General features: G+C 41.0%; 1 protein-coding gene across 3 annotated transcripts in view; it reads left to right on the top strand.

Annotated features, from left to right (window-relative positions):
* slc2a9l2 (solute carrier family 2 member 9, like 2) overlaps positions 1–24,969 on the top strand; it is a 214,750-nt gene extending 189,781 nt beyond the window's left edge. For all 3 annotated transcript variants that reach the window (XM_035778674.2, XM_035778676.2, XM_035778675.2), the window contains exon 13: positions 23,397–24,969. In XM_035778674.2, the coding sequence (XP_035634567.1) occupies positions 23,397–23,648 (252 nt within the window). In that variant the 3' untranslated portion in view covers positions 23,649–24,969. The remainder of the gene's footprint in view (positions 1–23,396) is intronic.
* Positions 24,970–25,262: the final 293 nt, after the last annotated feature.

Raw genomic sequence — 25,262 nt, 5'->3', positions numbered from 1 at the left:
AATCTATTCATATTTATTACGTTTTATCTTAAAAGCTAATTGTTCCAATTCACAACGGCCAACAATTGCCGCACTATATAACAGCTATTAAGTGATAATATAACGACCTCTACAATTAGGTCATATCATATCAAACAAAAAAAAAACTAATGTACAATCTTCAAATTAAATAAGTAAATAAGAAAAAAGGTCAACTTTACCCATCTTTGCCTTCCCCTAAATCAAAACCTGATATTACATCCATATAGTCCAGTTGCATATTGCCTAAATAGAAAAAGGATAAGTTGATCATACCCATTCTGCATTACCATAAGTCCAACCTTATTTTAAGTCCACATAGTCCACAGTTCCATACTGCATGAACATTTTTTTAAATAAAAGTTTACAAAATTATTTTGTAAAAAAACAAATTAATCCATATTTGTACTGTGTAATATGGTACAAATATGTATCAGGGACTACATCAACAGGAAGTAGCTATCACCCACAGCCATGTTGTATTCTTCGAGTCCTTGAACATTTGGTTGTTTACATATCATTTATCGACCACCAGACGAACAGTCTGCTTCTCTGCTTGGGGCCTTTTGAAAGTGGGCTACAGGGCACGTCATCTCCACTAGTTCATGGGGAAATAGTTCATTAATAGACAATGGGGTGTTCTTCAATTCCCTACCCTGTTGTAACAAGGCAATTTTTGTTTTATAGTGGGTTAGCATAGCTACAAGCGGATGGGTCCTTCCCTCTGCTCTGCCACCGAAAATGTGAGCCCTTTGAAAATCAATTGTTTCCACCTGTTCGTCCGTCATCTTGGGATTACATTTCATAAACACCTTGACTTTTTCCTTCGTTGACTGATAGTTCTTGTTTTCATCCTCCCTTATTCCCATTATTCCCATATTCCCATTATAACAATATTATTTTTCATACTTCTGCACTTTAGATCAAGTAATTCGGCTTTCATTGTTTTATTATCATACCGTAGCCTCTCTGTAGTGTCTTATTTTCCGCTCGTATTTCTTCCATCATTTTATTACTGTAATTGATTCTTGTTTCTAAGGCCTCGACTTCCCCCAGTAGCCCAGGCAATAGATCCAGTATTTTAAACTGCTTGCTCTATCTTCTGGAGACATAGTTATGAAAACGTCCCCCTCCCAATGTTAAATTTGGCATTTTAGATGGCAGCTTCCTTTCAGTTTCGCACGCAGAACTCGAGGAAAGGTCTTCTTATTCACTTCGATGTATCCGTTTATTTTTCGAGCATATCAAAATGCTGATCAATAAATAGTTCCAGATTCTCTAAATCATCCAGAATGTTTGTTTCTTAGTTATCAGCTAATCCTCAATTTGGGACAAGCTGTGACTGAAGCCTTTGGTGAGAGGTCTAATACTTTAATATTGAATAATTTCTGCCCTCTGAATTCATATTCTTTATATAAATAGGTCCGTTTGATTTTGTCTGGCTTTCCGATCACCCCCCAAAAAAAAAAAAACATGTTTTGTTTACATGATAAATAAATAAAAACTGGTCGCTAGGTGTAGGCAAGGGCATAAGCGATTATGTAAACAGGATATGACTAAAGAGTAAATCAGAGTGACTTTTCCACAAATATCAGGTACAGTTGAAGTCGGAAGTTTACATACACTTAGGTTGGAATCATTAAAACTCATTTTTCAACCACTCCACAAATTTCCTGTTAACAAGCTATAGTTTTGGCAAGTCAGTTAGGACATCTACTTTGTGCATGACACAAGTCGTTTTTCCAACAATTGTTTACAGACAGATTGTTTACAGACAGACCAAGTGGTATGGTTAAAAGATTCAGCAATGGTCTGCAACATTTAGCCATCTCGTAATTGAGGTAAGCTCGGTCTGGTGATAATTTCTCAAAGTTGGGTTTTATTCGGAATGTCAGAAAAGGGCTGTCCCAGGATGTCTGACCCTAACTGGGCTCAGGGGCAGTCCTCTGATTTAGTTCAAATCCAATTCCCTTTTTGAGTTTTCCTTCATTAAACAGTCCAAAATCACATTGTAAAATTGTGTAAACAGTATCATACTCACTCATTCATCTTATACAACAATTATATGTAAACCTTATATCTGGGGCTATTATATAAACAGTGTTATGGTAATGTGGCCACACCGTCTCCCATGAGCTCCCCAAGTTGTGACAAACGGACCAGTTCGTAGCTGGATTCTTCACCGATCTTTTACACTTTCTCCGGAACATGAAATATGTTCGTACCTGAAGTTCTGTAAGGTGGAAGGATTTCCTTTGTCTCCATGAAAAACAACTCTCCATAACTGTGTGTCCATGAGGTCTTCTCAGGAATTTATGACCGCTGACCACAGCAGCCTAGTTGAAGGAGGCAAGGGGGAGGCAGGGAGAAGGGGATGGGCTTGCTATACCCAAAGAGGCCAACGTCATGACACAGGGCAGTGTCCCCAATCACTGCCCTGGGGTATTGGGATATTTTTTTAGACCATCACGGGGGCTATTCGATGCTAATGCAGTACGCCACAGGATGTTTTTGTGCTGGTCGAGGGCAGTCAGGTCTGGAGTGAACCAAGGGCTAAATCTGAGAAGTGTTATTTTGGGGTCAGAATGGAAAACCTAGTTCAGTCTGCTTTCCACCAGACACTGGGAGATGAATTCACCCATCAGTAGTACAGTAACCTAAAACACAAGGCCAAATATACATGGGAGTTGCTTATCAAGATCACAGTGAATGTTTCTGAGTAGCTTAGTTACAGTTTTGACTTAAATCGGCTTGAAAATCTAGACTTGAAAAGACTTGAAAATGTCTGTCTAGCAACTTGACATTGCCTGTTGAATTTTACAAAGAATAATTTGCAAATATTGTACAATCCAGGTGTGCAAAGCTCTTAGAGACGTACTCTACACAGAAATACTCACAGCTGTAGTCGCTACCCAGGGTGATTCTAACATGAATTGAGTCAGTTGTGTGAATACTTATGTAAATGACATATTTCTGTATTTAATTGTCAATACATTTGCAAAAAAGGGGGTTATGGGTGAGAGAAAAAATCTATTTAAAACCTCTCTAGGGTATGTGGCCAACATCCGGTGAAATTACAGAGCGCCAAATTTTGTTCGATAAAGTCCCTCTTTATATCCAAAAACCTCAGTTTTGTTGGCGCGTTTTGTTCAGTAATCAAATGGCTCCAAGGCGGTCACAAAAGGCAGACGAAAAATCCAAATAGTATCAGTAAAGTTCGTAGAAACATGTCAAGCAATGTTTATAATCAATCCTCAGGTTGTTTTTAGTCATAATAATCAATCATATTTCAACCGGACAATAGCCATAGGAAGTGCAATCTGAGTCCTAAGTCAGTGGATACTGTATAGGCAGTCAATGGAAAACTACAAACATAAAATAAATCCCACTTCCTGGATGGATTTTTCTCAGGTTTTCACCTGCCATATCAGTTCTGTTATACTCACATACATTATTTTAACAGGATGGGGAACTTTGATGTGGGTGGGATCCCCATCACGAGGGGCTGCAGTGGCTCGAGGGGCTGCAGTGGCTCGTGGGTCTGCGTAGCTGAGCTGCCAGCTGGGCTGCCAATTGCCCATCCCTGCTGTAACACCACAAAATGTGGAATAAGTCAAGGCAGCGTCGACCTCTTCAAAGGACATCTCTAACCTTTATTCATTTTCACTTTTTTAGCCTCCAATTCTGTCTTGCCAAGCCTGTATTACACAGTGCTAAATTATTCTCTCATCCCATGTCTCCTTTCTATGGGCAGTGGGTTATCAATAAGCAACTTGTTCATTCAAACATAGTTGTCTCCAGTCTTATGGGGAGTGTGTGTGTGTGTGTGTGTGTGTGTGTGTGTGTGTGTGTGTGTGTGTGTGTGTGTGTGTGTGTGTGTGTGTGTGTGTGTGTGTGTGTGTGTAAATGACGTATTTATTTATGACTCATTATCAGATCCAGACATGTCCTCTGTGCAAGACTCCATCTTAAATATTGAGCCACGACATTTCGTTATTAGTCATTCAGTTACAGGGGGAGAATCCAGTGAGGGACGACTCACAGTATGAGTGATGAGTGATTCAGCAAACACTGAGATGCTGGCCACCCCCCAAACAGTTGTGTTGCTTCGAGTAGTGTAGAATCAATTACTATAATGTTGAAAATGTATAAGATTGTATGATTCTATTGCATTACGTGCTAGAGGTTGTAATCTTATTTAACTTTGTTTAAATTATGTGTGTCTTGTTCTGTCTGAGCATGTGTGAATGCTTATCTCTCTGTGTGAGTGCAAACAGGGGATCCGAAGGATTTCACTTTGTTATTGTGTGTGTGAATGCATCCGCACGTGGGTGTGTGTGTGTGTCCGAGTGTGGTTGTATATTTCAGTGTGTGTGTGTCTTGGATTTACACTAATCTCATTGCAAAACAGCAGGGAGAAGTAGAAGGTGCTGTCCCATTCACTGGCACCTGCGAGTTTTAATCATGGAAGATATTGAGCAAAAAATAATTCGGATGGGCCTTGGAAGGTTGACTCAGAGAGCCAAATGTAAAGTTTTGAACAAAAACTCCCCCTCGAAGATTAAGCACAAAGAGCTGCCACCGGCGACACATTCAACATACCGATGATGTGAAGTGACCTTCCGTCAAACGTGCACCCTGCTCTCGCCGCAGCCCCGCAAGGTCTCCGAAATCCACTGTTGCAGTCTTCACCATTGTCGCTCTGCATAATGGAGGTGAAAGCTAACTCCGAGCTAAAGTCCAGCGTTTCCATTATCTGCTAATTGTTGGCTTTTAGCCAATAAAAAAACAAAAGCAGGAAAATTCTAACATTGTCAGCCATATAAATATATATCCATATATCCAAATAAATATCCATAAATGTCCACCATCAGCCGTCATTTGTGCGAATCAGGAGAATGACCCGGGTAGACTCAGCCTAACGAGGTAACCTAATTTGGTAGATGTCAAGGGCTCCACAGTGTGCACTAATTACTGTACACTTCTCTCTCCCCAGACACCTTTGACACAGTGTTACTTCAGTGGAAACCAGAGGCAGAGCAGGGAAGGCAGACTGGGAGAGAGAGAGATGATGAGTAGGTGAAAGACAGGGAATAAGGACCTCTGTGTAGAGATTTAATGTAGAGTACAGTGAGATATAGGGGCTTACAACACTGCTAGATGATACAGAGCTACTGTAGAGGGATGAGGAGAGTGGAGGAGACAGAGAGGGAAGAAATGAAAGTGGTATAGACATGCAGTTAGAGAGGGGGGGTATAGAGAGTGAAGAATAGATAAAGAGGGAAGAGAGAGAGAGGGAAATGACACAAGACACTGGGTGCGGTGGGGGAGGGGAAATGACAGAGGTTTATTTTGAGCAGAAACGCATGCAGGGACCTAAAAATAAAGCTGTGACGGCTGGGTACGTTAGTCAGTACTCGGGGTAGGGGTGGGCTGACATGCTCTCACGCTGACTCACTGGGCACTCGCTGGCACCTGGACCCAGCAACCCGCTGTCTGTCAATATAACACCAGTCACATCAACACCCTATGATGCAGACAACTACATTGATAGAAGCCACAATCTATCTGCAATATTAAAGCTGATCTACCCCCTAAATAAATAAATGAAACACACCATGTCCCCGTGTGATGGGTCACCTTTGACAGGGTCAGTCGGCCCTTCTCCCCCTCCTTTCTGATATTTGTCTAGCTACTCGTCATCCAAACACAGAGGCTCTGGGAAGATAAATTCCAGAACTCAGACCTGAACAGGGGCTCACTCACACACAATCTGTCAAATGCGGAAAGCGTAATCTAACTAATTTATTCATCATTCTGCTCAAGTCTTTTTTATTTATTTATTTTTATTGATCTGTTATTTTACCAGGTAAGTTGACTGAGAACACATTCTCATTTGCAGTAACGACCTGGGGAATAGTTACAGGGGAGAGGAGGGGGAGTAATGAGCCAATTGTAAACTGGGGATTATTAGGTGACCGTGATGGTTTGAGGGCCAGATTGGGACTTTAGCCAGGACACCAGGGTTAACACCCCTACTCTTACAATAAGTGCCATGGGATCTTTAATGACCTCAGAGAGTCAGGACACCCGTTTAACGTCCCATCCGAAAGACGTCACCCGACACAGGGCAGTGTTGAGATATTTTCTTTTAGACCAGAGGAAAGAGTGCCTCCTACTGGCCCTCCAACACCACTTCCAGCAGCATCTGGTCTCCCATCCAGGAACTGACCAGGACCAACCCTGCTTAGCTTCAGAAGCAAGCCAGCAGTGGTATGCAGGGTTGTATACCACTGGGAAGGTGGCATCCACCTTTGGGAAGGTGATGAAGATGACAAAAATTGCAGAACTGAAACCTGAACAGGGGCTCAGTCAATTCACTGGTCAAACCAAAACCGTGATGCTTTGGTGGCCTGATTCCTAACTACAATTTTTGTCATACGTTCTGCTCCAGGCTTGGGAAGATGACAACAATTCTGAAAGTCTGAAACCTGGACAGGACTGTAGTGTCGCTGAGAAATGTCAGCTGGGCTGTCAGGAGAATACTGTCTTGCCATGGAGATGTCCGGCTGCTTTACTATTGTGATGAGGTGACTCATTGGCCTGCTGTCACAACACAGGGAGAGCTGTGGAGCAAAATATCCGTTCAAGTTAAACACATTTAAAGGAGGCAAAAGTGATGTAATGTGCCATGCAAAAAGAAACATTTAGGCCTAGATTCAATCAGATCAAGCGTCAACCAGCGATAGCAGACAGCCGCGTTGCGGATGTGTTGGAGGGTGTACTGCGTTGGAGCTGTCAAACCGGTGAGCAGCTGCTCTTGAAATCATTGTCACAAAGCCATACCTGCCTCACTCATTTTAGAAGTTCAGATTGAGAAAGTTTAGGCTAAATAATTACGCTCAAATTGAAAAATCATTACACTAAATAATGAGTATTTTTATCATCCTAATCGAGGTGTAGGTTACGTTTCACATTCCAGTGTTCAAACTTGTAAACAAAGCTGCATGGGATTTATCTTAATGTGACTCTGTGCAGCCAATGGCAATGTCCGCTTTAGGTATAATGCCAGGAGCCGCAGCTCTAACAGCTCGAATGCAGTTCCACCTCTGATACCGCCAAAACAACTGCTATGTGGATCTGATTGAATAGAGCCCTTAATTCCTCATTTATTTCAATCAGAGTGTTTCCCCGACTAGGTCAGAGATGGCTTGCCCGGTTGGCTGCCGACCATTTTCTTTGGTGGAAACGGCGGAACATTGTTCTTTATATTCTCTTGCGTGTCTGTCCCAACCGCACACAACTCCTGCCCTGCTGCATAATTACCTGTTTTGTATGTTTTTATTTTTTGATGCAAGTGAAACAGATGTACACTGAACAAAAATATAAACGCAATATGTGAAGTATTGGTTTCATGAGCTGAATTAAAAGATCCCAGAAATGTTCCATACACACAAAAGGCTTATTTCTCTCAATTTGTGAACAAATTTGTTTACATCCCTGTAAGTGAGCATTTCTCCTTTGACAAGATCATCCATCCACCTGACAGGTGTAGCATATCATGAACCTGATTAAACAACATGATCATTACACAGGTGTGCTGGGGACAATAAAAGGCCACTCTAAAATGTACAGTTTTGTCACACAACACTATGTCACAGATTTGAGGGAGTGTGCAATTGGCATGCTGACTGCAGGAATGTCCACCAAAGCTGTTGCTAGAGAATTGAATGTTCATTTATGTACCGTAAGCTGCCTCCAAATTTGTTTTAGAGAATTTGGCAGTACATCCAACCGGCCTCCCAACCGCAGACCACGTGTATGGCGTTGTGTGGGCGAGCGGTTTGCTGATGTCAACGTTGTAAACAGAGTGCCGCATGGTGGTAGTTGGGTTATGGTATGGGCAGGTGTAAGCTACAGACAACAAACACAATTGCATTTTATCAATGGGAATTTGAATGCACAGAGATACCGTGATGAGATCACGAGGCCCATTGTTGTGCCATTTATCAGCAAGGATCTCTACAAAATTCCTGGAAGCTGAAAATGTCCCAGTTCTTCCATGGCCTGCAAACTGACCAGACATGTCACCCATTGAGCATGTTTGGGATGCTCTGGGTCGACATATACGACAGCGTGTAACAGTTCCTGCCAATATCCAGCAACTTCGCACTGCCATTGAAGAGGAGTTGGACAACATTCCACAGGCCACAATCAACAGCCTGATCAACTCTATGCAAACAAGAAAGTTATCATCCAAAGACGTTTAATGCAGGGAAACTTAAATCCATTTTACAAAATTTCTACCAGCATATTAAATGTGTGACCAGAGGAAAATAAACTCTAGACCACCTTTACTCTACACACGGAGACGCGTACAATGCTCTCCCTCGCCCTCCATTTGGCAAATCTGACTATAACTCTATCCTCCAGATTACTGCTTACAAGCAAACACTAAAGCAGGAAGTACCATTGACTCGCTCAATAAGGAAGTGGTCAAATGACGCAGATGCTAAGCTACAGGACTGTTTTGCTAGCACAGACTGGAATATGTTCCAGGATTCTTCCGATGGCATTGAAGAGTATACCACATCAGTCACGGGCTTCAACAATAAGTGCATCGATGACGACGTCCCAACAGTGGCCATACGTACATACTCCAACCAGAAGCAATGGATTATAGGCAACATCCGTACTAAGCTAAATGGTAGAGCTGCCACTTTCAAGGAACGAGAATCTAAACCGGACGCTTATAAGAAATCCTGCTATGCCGTAAGACAAACCAAAGCGTCAACACAGGACTATAAGATTGAATCGTACTACACCAGCTCCGACGCTCGTCGGATTTGCCAGGGCTTGCAAACATTTTTGGACTACAAAGGGAAGCACAGTCGCGAGCTGCCTAGTGACACGAGCCTACCAGACGAGCTAAATAACTTCTATACTCACTCCGAGGCCAGCAACACTGAAGCCTCTCCCTCAATGTGATGAAGACAAATAAGATGATTGAGGATTACAGAAGAAGGAGGACCAAGCACACCACATCGACAGGGCTGTAGTCGAACAGATTGAAAGCTTCAAGTTCCTTGGTGTCCACATCACCAACAAACTATCATGGTCAAAACACACCAAGACAGTTGTGAAGAGGGCATGACAATGCATGTTCCCTCTCAGTAGACTGAACAAATTTGGCATGGGTCCTCAGATTCTCAAGAAGTTCCACAGCTGCACCATCGAGAGTATGGTGGTTGCATCACCGCCTGGTATGGCAACTGCTCAGCCTCCGACCGGAGGCACTACAGGGGGTAGTGCGAACGGCCCAGTACATCACTGGGGCCAAACTTCCTGCCATTCAGGACCTCTATACCAGGCGGTGTCAGAGGAAGGCCCAAAAGACTCCAGCCACCATAGTCATAGACTGTTTTTTCTTAAAACTGCACTGTTGGTTAAAGGCTTGAAAGTAAGCATTTCACTGTAAGATGTACTACACCTGTTGTATTTGGCACGTGACGAAAAAAAATTGATTTAATTTGACTTGAGGTATAAATGGTGATCACCAGATACTGACTGTTTTTTTATCCACACCCCTCCCTTTTTTTCTAATGTATCTGTGACCAACAGATGCGTATCTGTATTCCCAGTCATGTGAAATCTATAGATTAGGGCTTAATTAATGTATTTCAATTGACTGATTTCCTTAATTGAACTGTAACTCAGTAAAATATTTTCAATTCTTGCATGTTGCGTTTATATTTTTGGTCAGTATAATTTGTCCAATGACAGCAAACGCTACTGACTTCAGTTAACTTGCGCTCAAGCAGATCCCTACAGTATGTCTGGACATCACAGCATCGTTGTGTTGAATACTGAGTGTGGTTGGCTCATTTTTCCTGGAAACAATGGCATAGCCATTGACATTCATGGGTAATGAGATGTGTATCTTTTGTGTAATTTCCATAATGATCCGAGATTCTATTCTACCTTTTCTTTTGCTTCCATTGGGAAACATTTAATTTCCGTAGGGAGAGAATTTCCCAAACTTTCTATGACAAAATTGTCTTTGACGGATCGTCTTGACTGGCACTGGCAAAAACATTGAGCCGTGTGGTAATGCTGCAATGCTGCTGTAACACCTGACTTGCTTCCTGTGTGGGAACTTTATTTCCACAGGTCTCTCCCTTTGCAACTGTGTCTGGGTGTATTATAGCTGGGGTGCAGCTTACTGACTATATTGCTACAGATGTAGGATCTTAATTTGACACAGTAATCCTGCAGCAACAGGACTTCAACATGTAGTCCATAATGTTGCTTCATCTGTGTTTAGGCTATTAGCTGTCCAGAATTAGGATACATAAAAAGTGCAATACTGTTAATATAACTGTTTGTTAGTGTGGGTTGTCAGTGAATTTATGTACAGTGTAAATCATGAAGCTCATCTGCATTTCCTCCGATGCAGGAAAAGTCTCTGCAACAAATGAGTGATCAAATTAAGATCTGTATTACTTCCGGCTCTCCCAAAGCTCATTACAGAGGAAAGTGAAGGGATTGTTTCAGTTTTGATTCTCACCTAAAAAAGGCCACGCACCCCTTTACTCTCACTGGTTAGTCACTAATCCCCTCAAAGATGGGTCGTTCGGTGTAAATAGAGGAGGGAGGATCGCGGTAATCCTGCGGTAGCGTCGAAAGACAATGCCAAAACAATACATTGCCAGGTTAAGGTGTGAAGACACCACACTGCACTATCGACCTGAGAAATGCATATACTGGGGTGTTGTGATGATGTATTGAATGGTTTATGGGGTAACTGGAAGAAATCATTCATGTGATCTTTAGTCAAACTATCATTGGTGGGCGCTTTTCGGCCTTGGAGACATCCGGATGTGGTGGCTTTGACTCACAAGACAAAAGTGTGATTGTTACTCACTGCTTTTCCTGCCCATTTGTATTGGATATGATTATTTTCTGTGTGTGTGTGTGTTCTTGGGGACCTTCAATGCTGCAGAAATGTGTTGGTACCCTTCCCCAGATCTGTGCCTCGACACAATCCTGTCTCGGAGCTTTACGAACAATTTCTTTGACCTCATGGCTTGGTTTTTGCTCGGACATGCACTGTCAACTGGGGGACGTTATATAGACAGGTGTGTGCCTTTCCAAATCATGTCCAATCAATTGAATTTACCACAGATGGACTCAAGTTGTAGAAAAATTTCAAGGATGATCAATGGAAACAGGATGAACCTGAGCTTAATTTTGAGTCTCATTGAAAAGGGTCTGAATACTTATGTAAATAAGGTATTCCTGGTTTTTTATTTTTTATAAATTTGCAAAAATGTCTGAACCAGTTTTTACTTTGTCATTATGGGTTATTGTGTGTAGATTCATGAGGACAACTTATTTAAACCATTTTATATAATAAGGCTGAAAAGGTATAGGGGTCTGAATACTTTCTGAAGGCACTGTATGTCGTGGTCCATGCGGCTGATAGAGATGGAGCATGTCACAAAGTAATATATTTTACAAATTTGTAATACATCAGTTATTTTAATATTAATCCAACAGTGAGCCACTTATTGCAGAGCAAAAATGCATTTAGGCCTACCTTCACTATGAAGTACATTTGTCTATCCTTAAGGAAAATAGTTTTAGGTGCGTTATGTCCATCTTACTAGCAAACTTGGTGACACAAGCAAAGAATGAGAGCGCCAATCTTTGTAGACACACCCAAATAAACACTGGCATTGTGTGCTTTTCCCAAAACACTGTTAAGCCTGTACTAGGACCTGGAATTGACTTTTTGGTCCACTTGCCACTGTGGCAGGTAGATGAAAAAAATGTACCAGTCTCTTAGACTTTTTACCAGCCAATTTCGACCCTGCAGAATAAAGATTAAAAAAACATTCACATCCCAGAAAACATGCTTTGTAAAGTCTCTTTAACTTTGAGGTGAACCGTCCCTTTAAGAAGTCCTCCTGTTCTCCACTCATTACCCGTATTAACTGCACCTGTTTGAACTCGTTACCTGTATAAAAGACACCTGTCCACACACTCAATCAAACAGACTCCAACCTCTCCACAATGGCCAAGAACAGAGAGCTGTGTAAGGACATCAGGGATACAATTGTAGACCTGCACAAGGCTGGGATGGGCTACAGGACAATAGGCAAGCAGCTTGGTGAGAAGGCAACAACTGTTGGCGCAATTATTAAAAAATGGAAGAAGTTCAAGATGACGGTCAATCAACCTCAGTCTGGGGCTCCATGCAAGATCTCACCTCGTGGGGCATCAATGATCATGAGGAAGGTGAGGGATCAGCCCAGAACTACACGGCAGGACCTGGTCAATGACCTGAAGAGAGCTGGGACCACAGTCTCAAAGAAAAGCATTAGTAACACACTATGCCGTCATGGATTAAAATCCTGCAGCGCACGCAAGGTCCCCCTGCTCAAGCCAGCGCATGTCCAGGCCCGTCTGAAGTTTGCCAATGACCATCTGGATGATCCAGAGGAGGAATGGGAGAAGGTCATTTGGTCTGATGAGACAAAAATAGAGCTTTTTGGTCTAAACTCCACTCGCCGTGTTTGAAGGAAGAAGAAGGATGAGTACAACCCCAAGAACACCATCCCAACCGTGAAGCATGGAGGTGGAAACATCATTCTTTGGGGATGCTTTTCTGCAAAGGGGACAGGACGACTGCACCGTATTGAGGGGAGGATGGATGGGGCCATGTATCGCGAGATCTTGGCCAGCAACCTCCTTCCCTCAGTAAGCGCATTGAAGATGGGTCATGGCTGGGTCTTCCAGCATGACAACGACCCGAAACACACACCCAGGGCAACTAAGGAGTGGCTCACGGTCTTCATCTCAAGGTCCTGGAGTGGCCTAGCCAGTCTCCAGACCTGAACTCAATAGAATATCTTTGGAGGGAGCTCAAATACTATCAAATACTTATGTCATGCAATAAAATGCAAAATAATTACTTAAAAATCATACAATGTGATTTTCTGGATTTTTGTTTTAGATTCCGTCTAATATAATAATAATATATGCCATTTAGCAGACGCTTTTATCCTAAGCGACTTACAGTCATGTGTGCATACATTCTACGTATGGGTGGTCCCGGGAATCGAACCCACTACCCTGGCATTACAAGCGCCATGCTCTACCAACTGAGCTACAGAAGGACCACGTCTCTCGCGGTTGAAGTGTACCCATGATAAAAATTACAGACCTCTACATGCTTTTTAAGTAGGAAAACCTGCAAAATCATCAGTGTATCAAATACTTGTTCTCCCCGCTGTATATACTTTCTATCTGTAAAATACTAAAGACGTGTAAGTAAAATGCATTTTTTGGTGCATTTTTCCAAATGAAATGTTATCTAGAATAACAAATTGACAGCATATCAACAATTCCCTCTGGGAAGTATGTTAGAGTGTCTAGTTTGAGAAACAGATTCCTCACAGGTCCTCAACTGGCAGCTTCATTAAATAGTACACGCAAAACACCAGTCTCAACGTCAACAGTGAAGCGGCGACTCCGGGATGCTGGCAGAGTTCCAAAGAAAAAGTAATATCTCAGACTGGCCAATAAAAAGAAAAGATTAAGATGGGCAAAAGAACACAGACACTGGACAGAGGAACTCTGCCTAGAAGGCCAGCATCCCGGCGTCACCTCTTTGTTGACGTTGTGATGCCTAAGACAAATCTTTACTTGCAGTCATTAGCAGCTGTTAGATTCTATGTGCCCTTTTCCTTCTTCTTTTTTTTGTCGGAATACAACAGGATTTAATGAGGACTACATTAAATATGTCTTGTATGTAATGGACATCTTGCGATATATTGTACTTGTTTTCTCTTCATTTTTTCAAAATTGTTTCAACAATTGAATCCAATGAACTGAGCAGCCTGGGCTGACATGCTTATAGCCTTGCTAGGACTTTTTAAATATGAGCATGCATTTATAAGATTGTGCTGCTATTACTTCTATTAATATGATCTAATATTGTTACTATTTATTTTTTTCTGACTTTTTTCCATGTTATTTGGTTAGTTCTTGTAAAAAAAAAGCACCCTCTTGGATATTTATGTTATCTTGGGACTGCCCATATTTCTATCAGGCCAACACCAATTGGTGGCCAAGGGTTTGCCTTAGGTGCATCATGAGTCATGAGGTGCATCATGAGTCAGGGAGATGGTCTGATGGTCTTAGTGACAACAGACCTAGATATGGGGGAGGTTTTAGTGGGTGGAATATTACAACAATTGGAGGTTTACAAATAACTTTGCAAACAGATCCGCAAGGAAGATGGATTATTTTAAATATGCTATCGGACCAAAAACAGATCTGGCAAATTCATCTATATCGCCAAATAAGGATGATCCACACCTCTTTGAAAATATATATAATAATCTATTGAACTCACAAGCAACAAATTAATCTATTATTATGGTGGGAGATTATAATACGGTTTTAAGTACCTCAATGGATTGTAAAGGAAATCACTCTACAAACTATCACCCTCACGCACTAAAGGAGATCACGAAGATCATGGATACATTAGAACTAGTGGAAATATGGAGGCTGAGATGTACATGGAGGAGGCTTAATGAAGCTAGCCATCTTGATTACTTCCTTGTCTCATTCTTGCTGGCATCAAAAGTTTGAAAAAGTATTAATAGGAGACCGAATGCGATCGGACCACCATCAAATTGGCCTCCATATAACTCTTACAGATTTTTCATGTGGATGCGGATTTAGGAAATTTTATCAAAGCCTATTGCATGACAATTTGTTCTTAACTAAGACAAAATAATTCATAATGGACTTTTTTTGCACAACCTAGGTACAGCAGATCCCCTTATTGTATGGGACACTTTTACAAGTACTTTTAGAGGCCATTCAATACAATTACTCATCATTAAAACAATAGCAGTTTAGGTCAAAAGAGATTAGACTAATAAAGGAAATAGAGGAAGTAACAGCACAGGTAATGGAAACTGTACCAGAGGCACAAAATAGATTAGAGGAAAAATAAATGGAAGTACTTATTCAAGAACGATTAAGTGTATGTGTTACAAAAATAAAGCGAAATGGTGGAAAATGTACAACATTTTTCTTGAATCTTCAACGTAGAAAGATTATTTACAGAATCTCGTTACAAATGGAGTCATCCATGATTCACCAAATTATATTTTAAAAGAGGACGCACAATATTTTAAGCATATGTTTTCTTTTTGTCTCCTCCATTTCCACTGATTGATGTAAACTGAAAGGATTTATTTCCTAATAATAATAATGTAAAATTAACACATTTACAGAAAGACCTGTGTGAAGGCCAACATACAGAAGAGGAACTAAAATCTTTTCAGTCTGGAAAAACACCATGGCTGTCACGGATCCCTCTGGAACTTTCATTGTGCACACCTGGCCCCTATTCCCACTGATTGTATTTGTATATATGTGCCCTTTGTTCAACATGGTGCTGTCCATTATTATCTTTTAATAATATGAGCTTCACTATAGCCCTTTGACTCTCAGATCAATTCAGTGTCTATAAATGCTGGGTGCTGTACTGCAGTTCCAGCTGTGCCACCAGAGACTCTGGGTTCGCGCCCAGGCTCTGTCGTAACTGACCGCGAGGTCCGTGGGGTGATGCACAATTGGCCTAGCGTCGTCCAGGTTAGGGAGGGCCTGGCCGGTAGGGATATCCCTGTCTCATCGCACACCAGCAACTCCTGTGGCGGGCCGGGCGCAGTGCATGCTAACCAAGGTTGCCAGGTGCACAGTGTTTTCTCTGACACATTGGTGCATTGTCAATTCTAGATATGCCCATCTCAAATACAATCTTCCTGGATAAACTCAAGGAGAGTAAACAAAATCAAGATAAGTTTTGACATCAGAGGGGACATACAATGGTTCCAGACACTGCCATACTCCTCCCCCCAATGGGAAAAGTAGGGAGTGACTCTGGAGCCCTTCACATGGTTTAACATTGGTTTAACAGATTTAACAGAACCCTCACACATGAAGACAATCCTGACCTCTCCCCTCTCTGGACCCCAAGTGACTTTTTCCCACATAAGCATATTTATGAAATTAGATAAAACATCTTATTTATCAATGTTACCAAACTAATTCTGATTCTGCTACGACAGTTATTAAAACTAGTTTTTAAACCACTCCACAAATGTCTTGTTAACCTTTCTAGCTCAGGAATTTCATTCCGCTAAAAGATTTTTTTGAAATATGTAACTTTCACACATTAACAAGTCCAATATAGCAAATGAAAGATAAACATCTTGTTAATCTACCCATCGTGTCCGATTTAAAAAATGCTTTTCAGCTAAATCACAGTATGATTATGTTAGATAACCGCCAAGTCGAAAAAACACAGCCATTTTTCCAGCCAAATATAGGAGTCACAACCAGCAGAAATAGATCAAAAATTCATCACTATCCTTTGATGATCTTCATCAGATGACACTCATATGACATCATGTAACACAATACATGTACAGTGGGGCAAAAAAGTATTTAGTCAGCCACCAATTGTACAAGTTCTCCCACTCAAAAAGATGAGAGAGGCCTGTAATTTTCATCATAGGTACACTTCAACTATCGCATTGTAAGATTTTTTTATGAATTTATTTGCAAATTATGATGGAAAATAAGTATTTGGTCAATAACAAAAATGTATCTCAATACTTTGTTATATACCCTTTGTTGGCAATGACAGAGGTCAAACCTTTTCTGTAAGTTTTCACAAGGTTTTCACACACTGTTGCTGGTATTTTGGCCCATTCCTCCATGCAGATCTCCTCTAGAGCAGTGATGTTTTGGGGCTGTTGCTGGGCAACACGGACTTTCAACTCCCTCCAAAGATTTTCTATGGGATTGAGATCTGGAGACTGGCTAGGCCACTCCAGAACCTTGAAATGCTTCTTACGAAGCCACTCCTTTGTTGCCCGGGCGGTGTGTTTGGGATCATTGTCATGCTGAAAGACCCAGACACGTGTCATCTTCAATGCCCTTGCTGATGGAAGGAGGTTTTCACTCAAAATCTCACAATACATGGCCCCATTCATTCTTTCCTTTACACGGATCAGTCGTCCTGGTCCCTTTGCAGAAAAACAGCCCCAAAGCATAATGTTTCCACCCCCATGCTTCACAGTAGGTATGGTGTTCTTTGGATGCAACTCAGCATTATTTGTCCTCCAAGCACGACGAGTTGAGTTTTTACCAAAAAGTTATATTTTGGTTTCATCTGACCATATGCCATTCTCCCAATCTTCTTCTGGATCATCCAAATGCTCTCTAGCAAACTTCAGACGGGCCTGGACATGTACTGGCTTAAGCAGGGGGACACGTCTGGCACTGCAGGATTTGACTCCCTGGCGGCGTAGTGTGTTACTGATGGCAGGCTTTGTTACATTGGTCCCAGCTCTCTGCAGGTCATCCACTAGGTCCCCCGTGTGGTCCTGGGATTTTTGCTCACCGTTCTTGTGATCATTTTGACCCCACGGGGTGAGTTCTTGCGTGGAGCCCCAGATCGAGGGAGATTATCAGTGGTCTTGTATGTCTTCCATTTCCTAATAATTGCTCCCACAGTTGATTTCTTCAAACCAAGCTGCTTACCTATTGCAGATTCAGTCTTCCCAGCCTGGTGCAGGTCTACAAATTTGTTTCTGGTGTCCTTTGACAGCTCTTTGGTCTTGGCTATAGTGGAGTTTGGAGTGTGACTGTTTGAGGTTGTGGACAGGTGTCTTTTATACTGATAACAAGTTCAAACAGGTGCCATTAATACAGGTAACGAGTGGAGGACAGAGGAGGCTCTTAAAGAACAAGTTACAGGTCTGTGAGAGCCAGAAATCTTGCTTGTTTGTAGGTGACCAAATACTTATTTTCCACCATAATTTGCAAATAAATTCATAAAAAATCCTACAATGTGATCTTCTGGATTTATTTTTCTCATTTTGTCTGTCATAGTTGAAGTGTACCTATGATGAAAATTACAGGCCTCTCTCATCTTTTTAAGTGGGAGAACTTGCACAATTGGTGGCTGACTAAATAATTTTTGCCCCACTGTATGTTTTGTTCGATACTGTGCATATTTATATCCAAAAATCTCAGTTTAAATTGGCGCCTTATGTGTAGTAATGTTTTGATTCCAAAACATCTGGGGATTTTAGCAGAAATACTCATAATAAACATTCATAAAAGATATTAGTGTTATTCACAGAATTAAAAGATAGACTTATCCTTAATGCAACTGCTGTGTCAGATTTCAACAACAAAAAATTGCGGAAAAAGCATAATCTGAGAACGGCGCTCAGAACCCAGAATCAGCCAGGGGCATAACTGCTATTTTGGAATCAACAAAGTTAGAAACAACAGCATAAATATTCACTTTCCTTTGATGATCTTCATCAGAAGGCACTCCCAGGAATCCCAGTTTGACAATAAATGACTGATTTGTTCCATAAAGTTCCATCATTTATGTCCAAATAGCCACGTGTTGTTAGCGTCTTCAGACCAGTAATCCATGAGGCGCGAGCATTTCATCCAGACAAAAACTTGAAAAGTTCCGTTGCAGTCCTTTAGAAACCGTGTTGGGAGATTTGCCGGTTTTGGAGCAGTGGCTTCTTCCTTGCTGAGCAGCCTTTCAAGTTATGTCGATATAGGACTGGTTTTACTGAGGATATAGATAATTTTGTACCTGTTTCCTCCAGCATCTTCACATGGTCCTTTGCTGTTGTTCTGGAATTAATTTGCACTTTTCGCACCAAAGTGCGTTCATCTCTAGGAGAGTGTTTATACTTGCATGCTATTGTTTGTACAGTTGAACGTGGTTCCTTCAGGCGTTTGGAAATTGCTCCCAAGGATGAACCAGACTTGTACAGGTCTACATTTTTTTTGGAGGTCTTGCCTGATTTCTTTTCATTTTCCCATGATGTCAAGCTAGAGAGGCACTGAGTTTGAAGGTAGGCCTTGAAATAAATCCACAGTTACCCCTCCAATTGACTCAAATTATGTTAATTAGCCTATCAGAAGCTAAGGCCATGACATCATTTTCTGGAATTTTCCAAGCTGTTTAAAGGCACAGTCAACTTAGTGTATGTAAACTTCTGACCCACTGGAATTGTGATACAGTGAATTATAAGTGAAATCATCTGTGTGTAAACAATTGTTGGAAAAATGACTTGTGTCATGCACAAAGTAAATGTCCTAACCGACTTGCCAAAACTATAGTTTGTTAACAAGAAATTTGTGGAGTGGTTGAAAGTAAACTTACGACCTCAAATGTACTTGGACAGTAATCTGTCAGTATCACATCAGCTCTTTATCACTTGAATGTCATTCAGAAAATAATTTCCTGAATCACCTAGACATCAAACACAAATCAAACAACTATTATGCGTGATTATTGAATATCGGTTCTCGTAATGACAGTATCGGTTTTTGTTTTATTAATCATGTTAAAGTTGCTCTTTGTGTCAGAAACATTCGATTTTGTAATTGCATACATTATTTTGGATATGTGTGCACATAAAAAGAGTTTTCACTCTGTAACAAAGTGAAATGCGAAATATTGCAAGGTAACAGTATACTTCCGAGATCTCCATACATCTTTATACCTTAATGTAGTGGTTACCAACCGGTCGTTCAACTGGTTGATCTCCAAGGCATTCGTTGTCGATCACCAAGCATTTCTGTAAAAAAAAAAATGTTTTAAGTGTTCCCATTTTTAACCATTTCATGTGTCTGAAGGTAGAACTCCGCCTACCCAGCCGCCCCAGAGAGCAAATCAAGTGCACCTATAGGCCTAATGCTGGCCAGTCAGATAGCTCAGATCACTGTGTCTGCACAGTTTCCTCGAGCAATAGGATGTAAAAAGAAACCACGAACACACAGCATTGAGACTGAGATTTCAAAACTTTTAAAACCACGACTAGAGAGAGACTCAATGAATACAGCAAAGAGCTGCTGTTTTTATAATTACGTTTTTTTTAAAGTTGTTATTCAGCACTTTGTCAACACTTTGTTCAACACTTTTATAAGCCATGAAATAAGCGTTCTCCTTACTTCCACTCACTACAACCAGCACTGCAGCTGCAACTAATGAGCATAGCAAAATGTTTCGATAACCTTGCATTGTTATTATTAGCGGCTCGTCTCTTTTTTAATATCTATTTTTTTTTATTTTAATTTCACTTTCTCTGGTCATGGGAGTAACAACATGAATTGGTGCATGAGGCAGAAATAATGCAGTGCGACTTGAGTTTCGCCAACAGCTGGAAGACTATGTCCCCTTTTCTCAGCGGAGGGAGGGAGAGCAGAGGGACGGGGTGAGTCGGGTGAGAGGCAGCCTCCCTGCTGCTCTCTCCTTTCCTCCCTCCCCTCAGACTGACCATCAGATGCAGGCCATCCAGTAAAATAAAACAAAGCTAATTGTTGTGCTCACTCAGCTGTGCCTCACAAGTAATACAGCAAATTATATATTACCAGTGTGATTGTATACCTAACATTTTGAAATATAATTTCAAAATGGTCTGAGAATAACAACATTGACAAGGCAATTCAAGCATAGCCAATATGTGATAATGTATTGGGCCTCATAGCCTACTGCACAAACCTCATTGTTACAGAACTGTTTTTAATAGGTTAATGTTGCATGGGCGTATTATTATTATTATTGTTTAAAAAACTATCTGAGCGGTAGATCTTGCTTTGTACTCAGAAAGTGATCTTGACTCAGAAAAGGTTGGTGACCACTGTCTTAATGTATTCACATGAAAAAAGGCTTTGTAGCAGCTCTAAACAGTTATCCTCTACAAGAAATGCTCACTGGTACCCTAGTTTATAGAAAGACCCATATACAGTATAATGTCATTTTAAGACTCGTTATATGATTATCACAATGTAGCATACGTCACTGCTGGGGTGCTAGAGGCTAATCCAAAATGTAAAAGATAGAAACTGCATTAAATAATCTTGCATTCCCAAAATGACAGTTTGCCAGGCTGAAAACGCATAATAACAATGTTGAGTAAAGCCTAGTCAAGCAGCTAATTTGCTGTCCTTGGGTCGGCCTCCCCTTGGGCCATTAAGAATATGAGCACCGTCTGCATAAACCACCCCCCAGACACACACACACACACACACTGTAGCCCTCTCCTTGTCAACTGGGACACGCCATTGCCCCCACAATGCAGTGACCATGACCAATGCAGTGACCATGACCTCCCGAAGGCCAGCCCCATTATTTCACTGGGGACACCTCTCCCTGATCAGATGTATTAACTTTTATATCCCCTCCATTATGGACATTTAATTATCCTTGTGTCCCCGTCGCACGCCCGAACAGATTGCAGCCGCTGAGGATAAACTTCTCTCTAGGTCAGTGTATGTTTGTGTATGTATCAGGGAGGCTAAATGTGCCAAGCCAGCAGTGCAGGCAATAAAGCTTACCCCCTTAAAAATAAACCACCTCCTTTCTCACGTCAATCAATAGGCCAGTGAAAAATCAATCTTAGCAATAACAGGAAGTTGAAATATTTTTATAGGAAATGCGTTTGTAATTAGCATTACTCATCTGTCCGTGTAATGCAAAATTCATCGGACTAAGGGATTTTTCCAACTTTTGCAAATTAGTGTTACATCACAGAAAGTTTTTTTTTTCAGTCTGGATCAGTCTACCAAATAGAGCCTTGTTTATCTTCTTATGAAATATTTGAAAGAGGGGAAAGCCGTGTCTCGATGTGACACAGTAATAACCCATAAGGCCTTGGGAAGGCGGATGTCAACAGGAAGTAGTTGGGCTTTGAGGTCACCATTGTATGGGTACTGTGTGTTTTATGACAGGTATATTAGACTGTTTGGAAAATAGCTTTTAGTGCATCATTCAAACTCCCAGTCTGGGGTCAATCAAGATTCCCAGGCAGTCTCCCTCTGGTAATCTGCCTGGCCAGATTTGAAATCCCTCATTAAACTGAATGATTGACAGTGCAGGGTCAGATTTCAAAGATGTTGGGTATATTTGTGGTTCCCTGTGGATTTTGGATTCTTTCTCTATTCCCTATGACTTCTCAGCATTGGACTGTGTTTTTCAGTAATCCCAATTATTTCCCAGGCTCATCCTTCTGAATTTCTTTGATTCTTTGTTTGATTCTGAAATGTTTCTAAAACGTAATCCAATATTCTGTTTGGCCTGAATACATTTAGTTCATTTAAGAATTTGTAAAGCTCCCACTGAGAGGGAGTCGGGTCAGGGAAATGTAATTCCCAGCAGGCCATACACTCTTAGATAAAAGGGTTCCGAAAGGGTTCTTCGGCTGTCCCATAAGAGAAGCCTTATTTGTTCCAGGTAGATCCTTTTTTGGTTCCAGGTTGAACTCTTTTGGTCTAAAAGTGTAGTCCCAGTAGGATTCTGAGCTAACACAGTGTGTGACAGCCATTTTAAACATAAAAATAAAATACAAATCCTATGGGAACAGCCAAAGAACCCTTTTTAGGTTCTAGATAGCACCATTTTTTCTAACGGTGTAGTCCCATTCTCAGAAGTAATTGCAAATACACTTTCTACACACTACCAAATACATTATATAGATGATATCATTATAGAACATACAGCATTACATGCTTGCAAAGCTTCAGCTCTTCAGTAGGCCTATGCAAGCACTAGGTCCAGCCACGCTCCGTTGCCTGTGTTTCATTTTTACTGATGTTTTACTGCTCTGAGAGTAGGGACAGGCGACTTTTTAAGAAGTGTGACTCGCCACTGAGTTTCAATTCTCTTTGGTCCCCCTGGAGGTAATCTAAATGTAGAAATGGACTACAGAGTTAGTATAACTACTCTGGTGACTCTTGCAAATGTGTGTGTGTGTGTGTGTGTGTGTGTGTGTGTGTGTGTGTGTGTGTGTGTGTGTGTGTGTGTGTGTGTGTGTGTGTGTGTGTGTGTGTGTGTGTGTGTGTGTGTGTGTGTGTGTGTGTGTGTGTGTGTGTGTGTGTGTCGTCCGCCTGTGCTTGATGGGAATTGAACTGCACTGACCACAATGGAATGGAGAGCACGCCTCAGGAGAATGAGGCTTTTATTGCTTGTCACACTGTCACACCAACAGTTTCACACAGATGGCTAGATGCCTCTGTACACACACTTCAGGCTGACAGCTCAGGGAAGCCTATTTTCTTGTGAGGGGGAAGTTTGGGCTGGAAATGATGGTGAAATGTTTGTAGGTGTGGAAAGTCTGGGCAGATTTGAAATGTGTTGTTGTTGACATCTGTAAACGAGAAGTCGATGATTTCATATTGCTGAGTATACCTTTTTAAAACATTTTGGTGTGTGTGTGTGTGTGTGTGTGTGTGTGTGTGTGTCTCCACAGGAGTCCCTGCAGACCTATGCCTTCCTGGTGTTCCTGGTGGTGTGTGTGCTGGGTGCTGTGTACCTCTACTTTATTCTGCCCGAGACCAAAAACAAGACCTTTATGGACATCAGCCAGAGCTTTGCCAAAATCAACAAGGTTCCGTTGGTTAAAAGGGAAATTGAGAACGAACTTGCCATCAAGGCTGGGTCAAAGGAAGTAGAAGAAAATGGAAAAGTCATCATTGACGGTGAGATAGAGAGTTCGTTTTGAATCAAAGAAAAGCCACCAGGTGTCAGTTTACTGTTGTACATACTGTATTTTGATTCACTGAAGTGAAATGTAATTTTTAAGATAAAGTTTTTCTGCTAGGTGAGTGTACGTTTTTTTTGTATGCAATAATTTTCAATACATTTTTAAAGCTCTCTTACCGAGAAAAAAAACAACAGGCAATTGGCAAACCGTTATTGCAAATCTTTGGCTAATTTGCTGCAAATTTGCAAATTAGTTTTGAGGCAAACTTTTGCAGTAAATTTACAGCGACTTGTGAACTTCTGTCTAACAATTCTGGGAAACTTGTGGGAAACATTCTACTGTTTGCTGCGGATATGCTGCAAACTCATTATGAATATGCAAATTAGATAATGTTTTTGGTTACTTTGTGTATTAACTTTGAATTGTTGTATCTACATAAACCAAATCACACATAATGTTAAATGAACTAAACATACTAAATGTGCTAAATACACTAAACCACATGTATTCAATGTCTTAACAGATAAAAAATAAATCCAATACAATTTGAAATCCTCAGCATGCTAATGAAAATAGCAAAGACGGAATATTTCCCAAATAAATTGTTTGCTTAATCTCTCATTTACAGGAGAGAGATGTGGCTACCGCTTTACATTCTAGCTCGGTAATAAGATGTATTTACTCTGCAATTAGCTAGTAATTACCATTAGTTAACATAAATAGTTGCCATGTTGTTTCCCCCAATCCTTTCCTGATATCCCAACCAGCCCATGGTTGTTATCTGGAAACAGAAGATCATTTCTATGTAATAACACCGAATCTGTGCTGCATCATTACCTGTTTCTCTTCAGTTAAACCATTACATCCCTTCCCTATAATGAACATAACATAACAGTGACATATGTCCTTGTAAAGTGACACAAAATTCCTGACATGACAAACAAAGCCCAGTTCACATTCAGATTCGTTATTGACAAAAAAGATATGCACAAGATATGACGGATATCACAATTCAGTGACATGTTATATTCGTAAAGAATCAATGGGTATATATTAATCATTTATAAGCCAAACCCTGGATGTAGCAACTGCAGATTGCCCCTTTGATCAAGCTACTTTCTCCTTTCTATGTGTAGGCTATTTACATTAAACCATAACCTATAAAAATGTGAGGATGTCGTTGGGACCACCTCAAATTATTTCAGGATAAAATACGGTCAATTAGGCTACTAGCTATGTTAGCTAACCCTTTTCTTTCATTTGTAGCTGTAGGTCTCAAGAAATGGCAATTACAGATGTAAAAAAAAAAAAAAAAAAAAAAAAAAAAAAAAAACTAAAATACATATCTGTCGCTCTGTGATGACATCAGATGTGTGCGTGCGCTCTCCACTCTCTCTCCACCAGTGGAGGCTGCTTAGGAGAGGACGGCTCATTATAATGGCCGGAACGGCGTCAATGGAGTGGCATCAAACACATGGAAACAATGTGTTTGATGTATTTGATACCATTCCACTTATTCAGCTCCAGCCGTTACCACAACCACGTCCTCCCCAATTAAGGTGCCACCAACCTCCTGTGCTCTCCAGTGCAGTCTACTTGCTGAGAAGAGGTTGCTAAGTTAGCTATTTACGA

Source organism: Oncorhynchus keta, chromosome 10 (assembly GCF_023373465.1).
Source record: "Oncorhynchus keta strain PuntledgeMale-10-30-2019 chromosome 10, Oket_V2, whole genome shotgun sequence".
Taxonomy (NCBI): Eukaryota; Metazoa; Chordata; class Actinopteri; order Salmoniformes; family Salmonidae; genus Oncorhynchus; species Oncorhynchus keta.
This window is presented reverse-complemented; position numbering and strand designations above follow the sequence as displayed.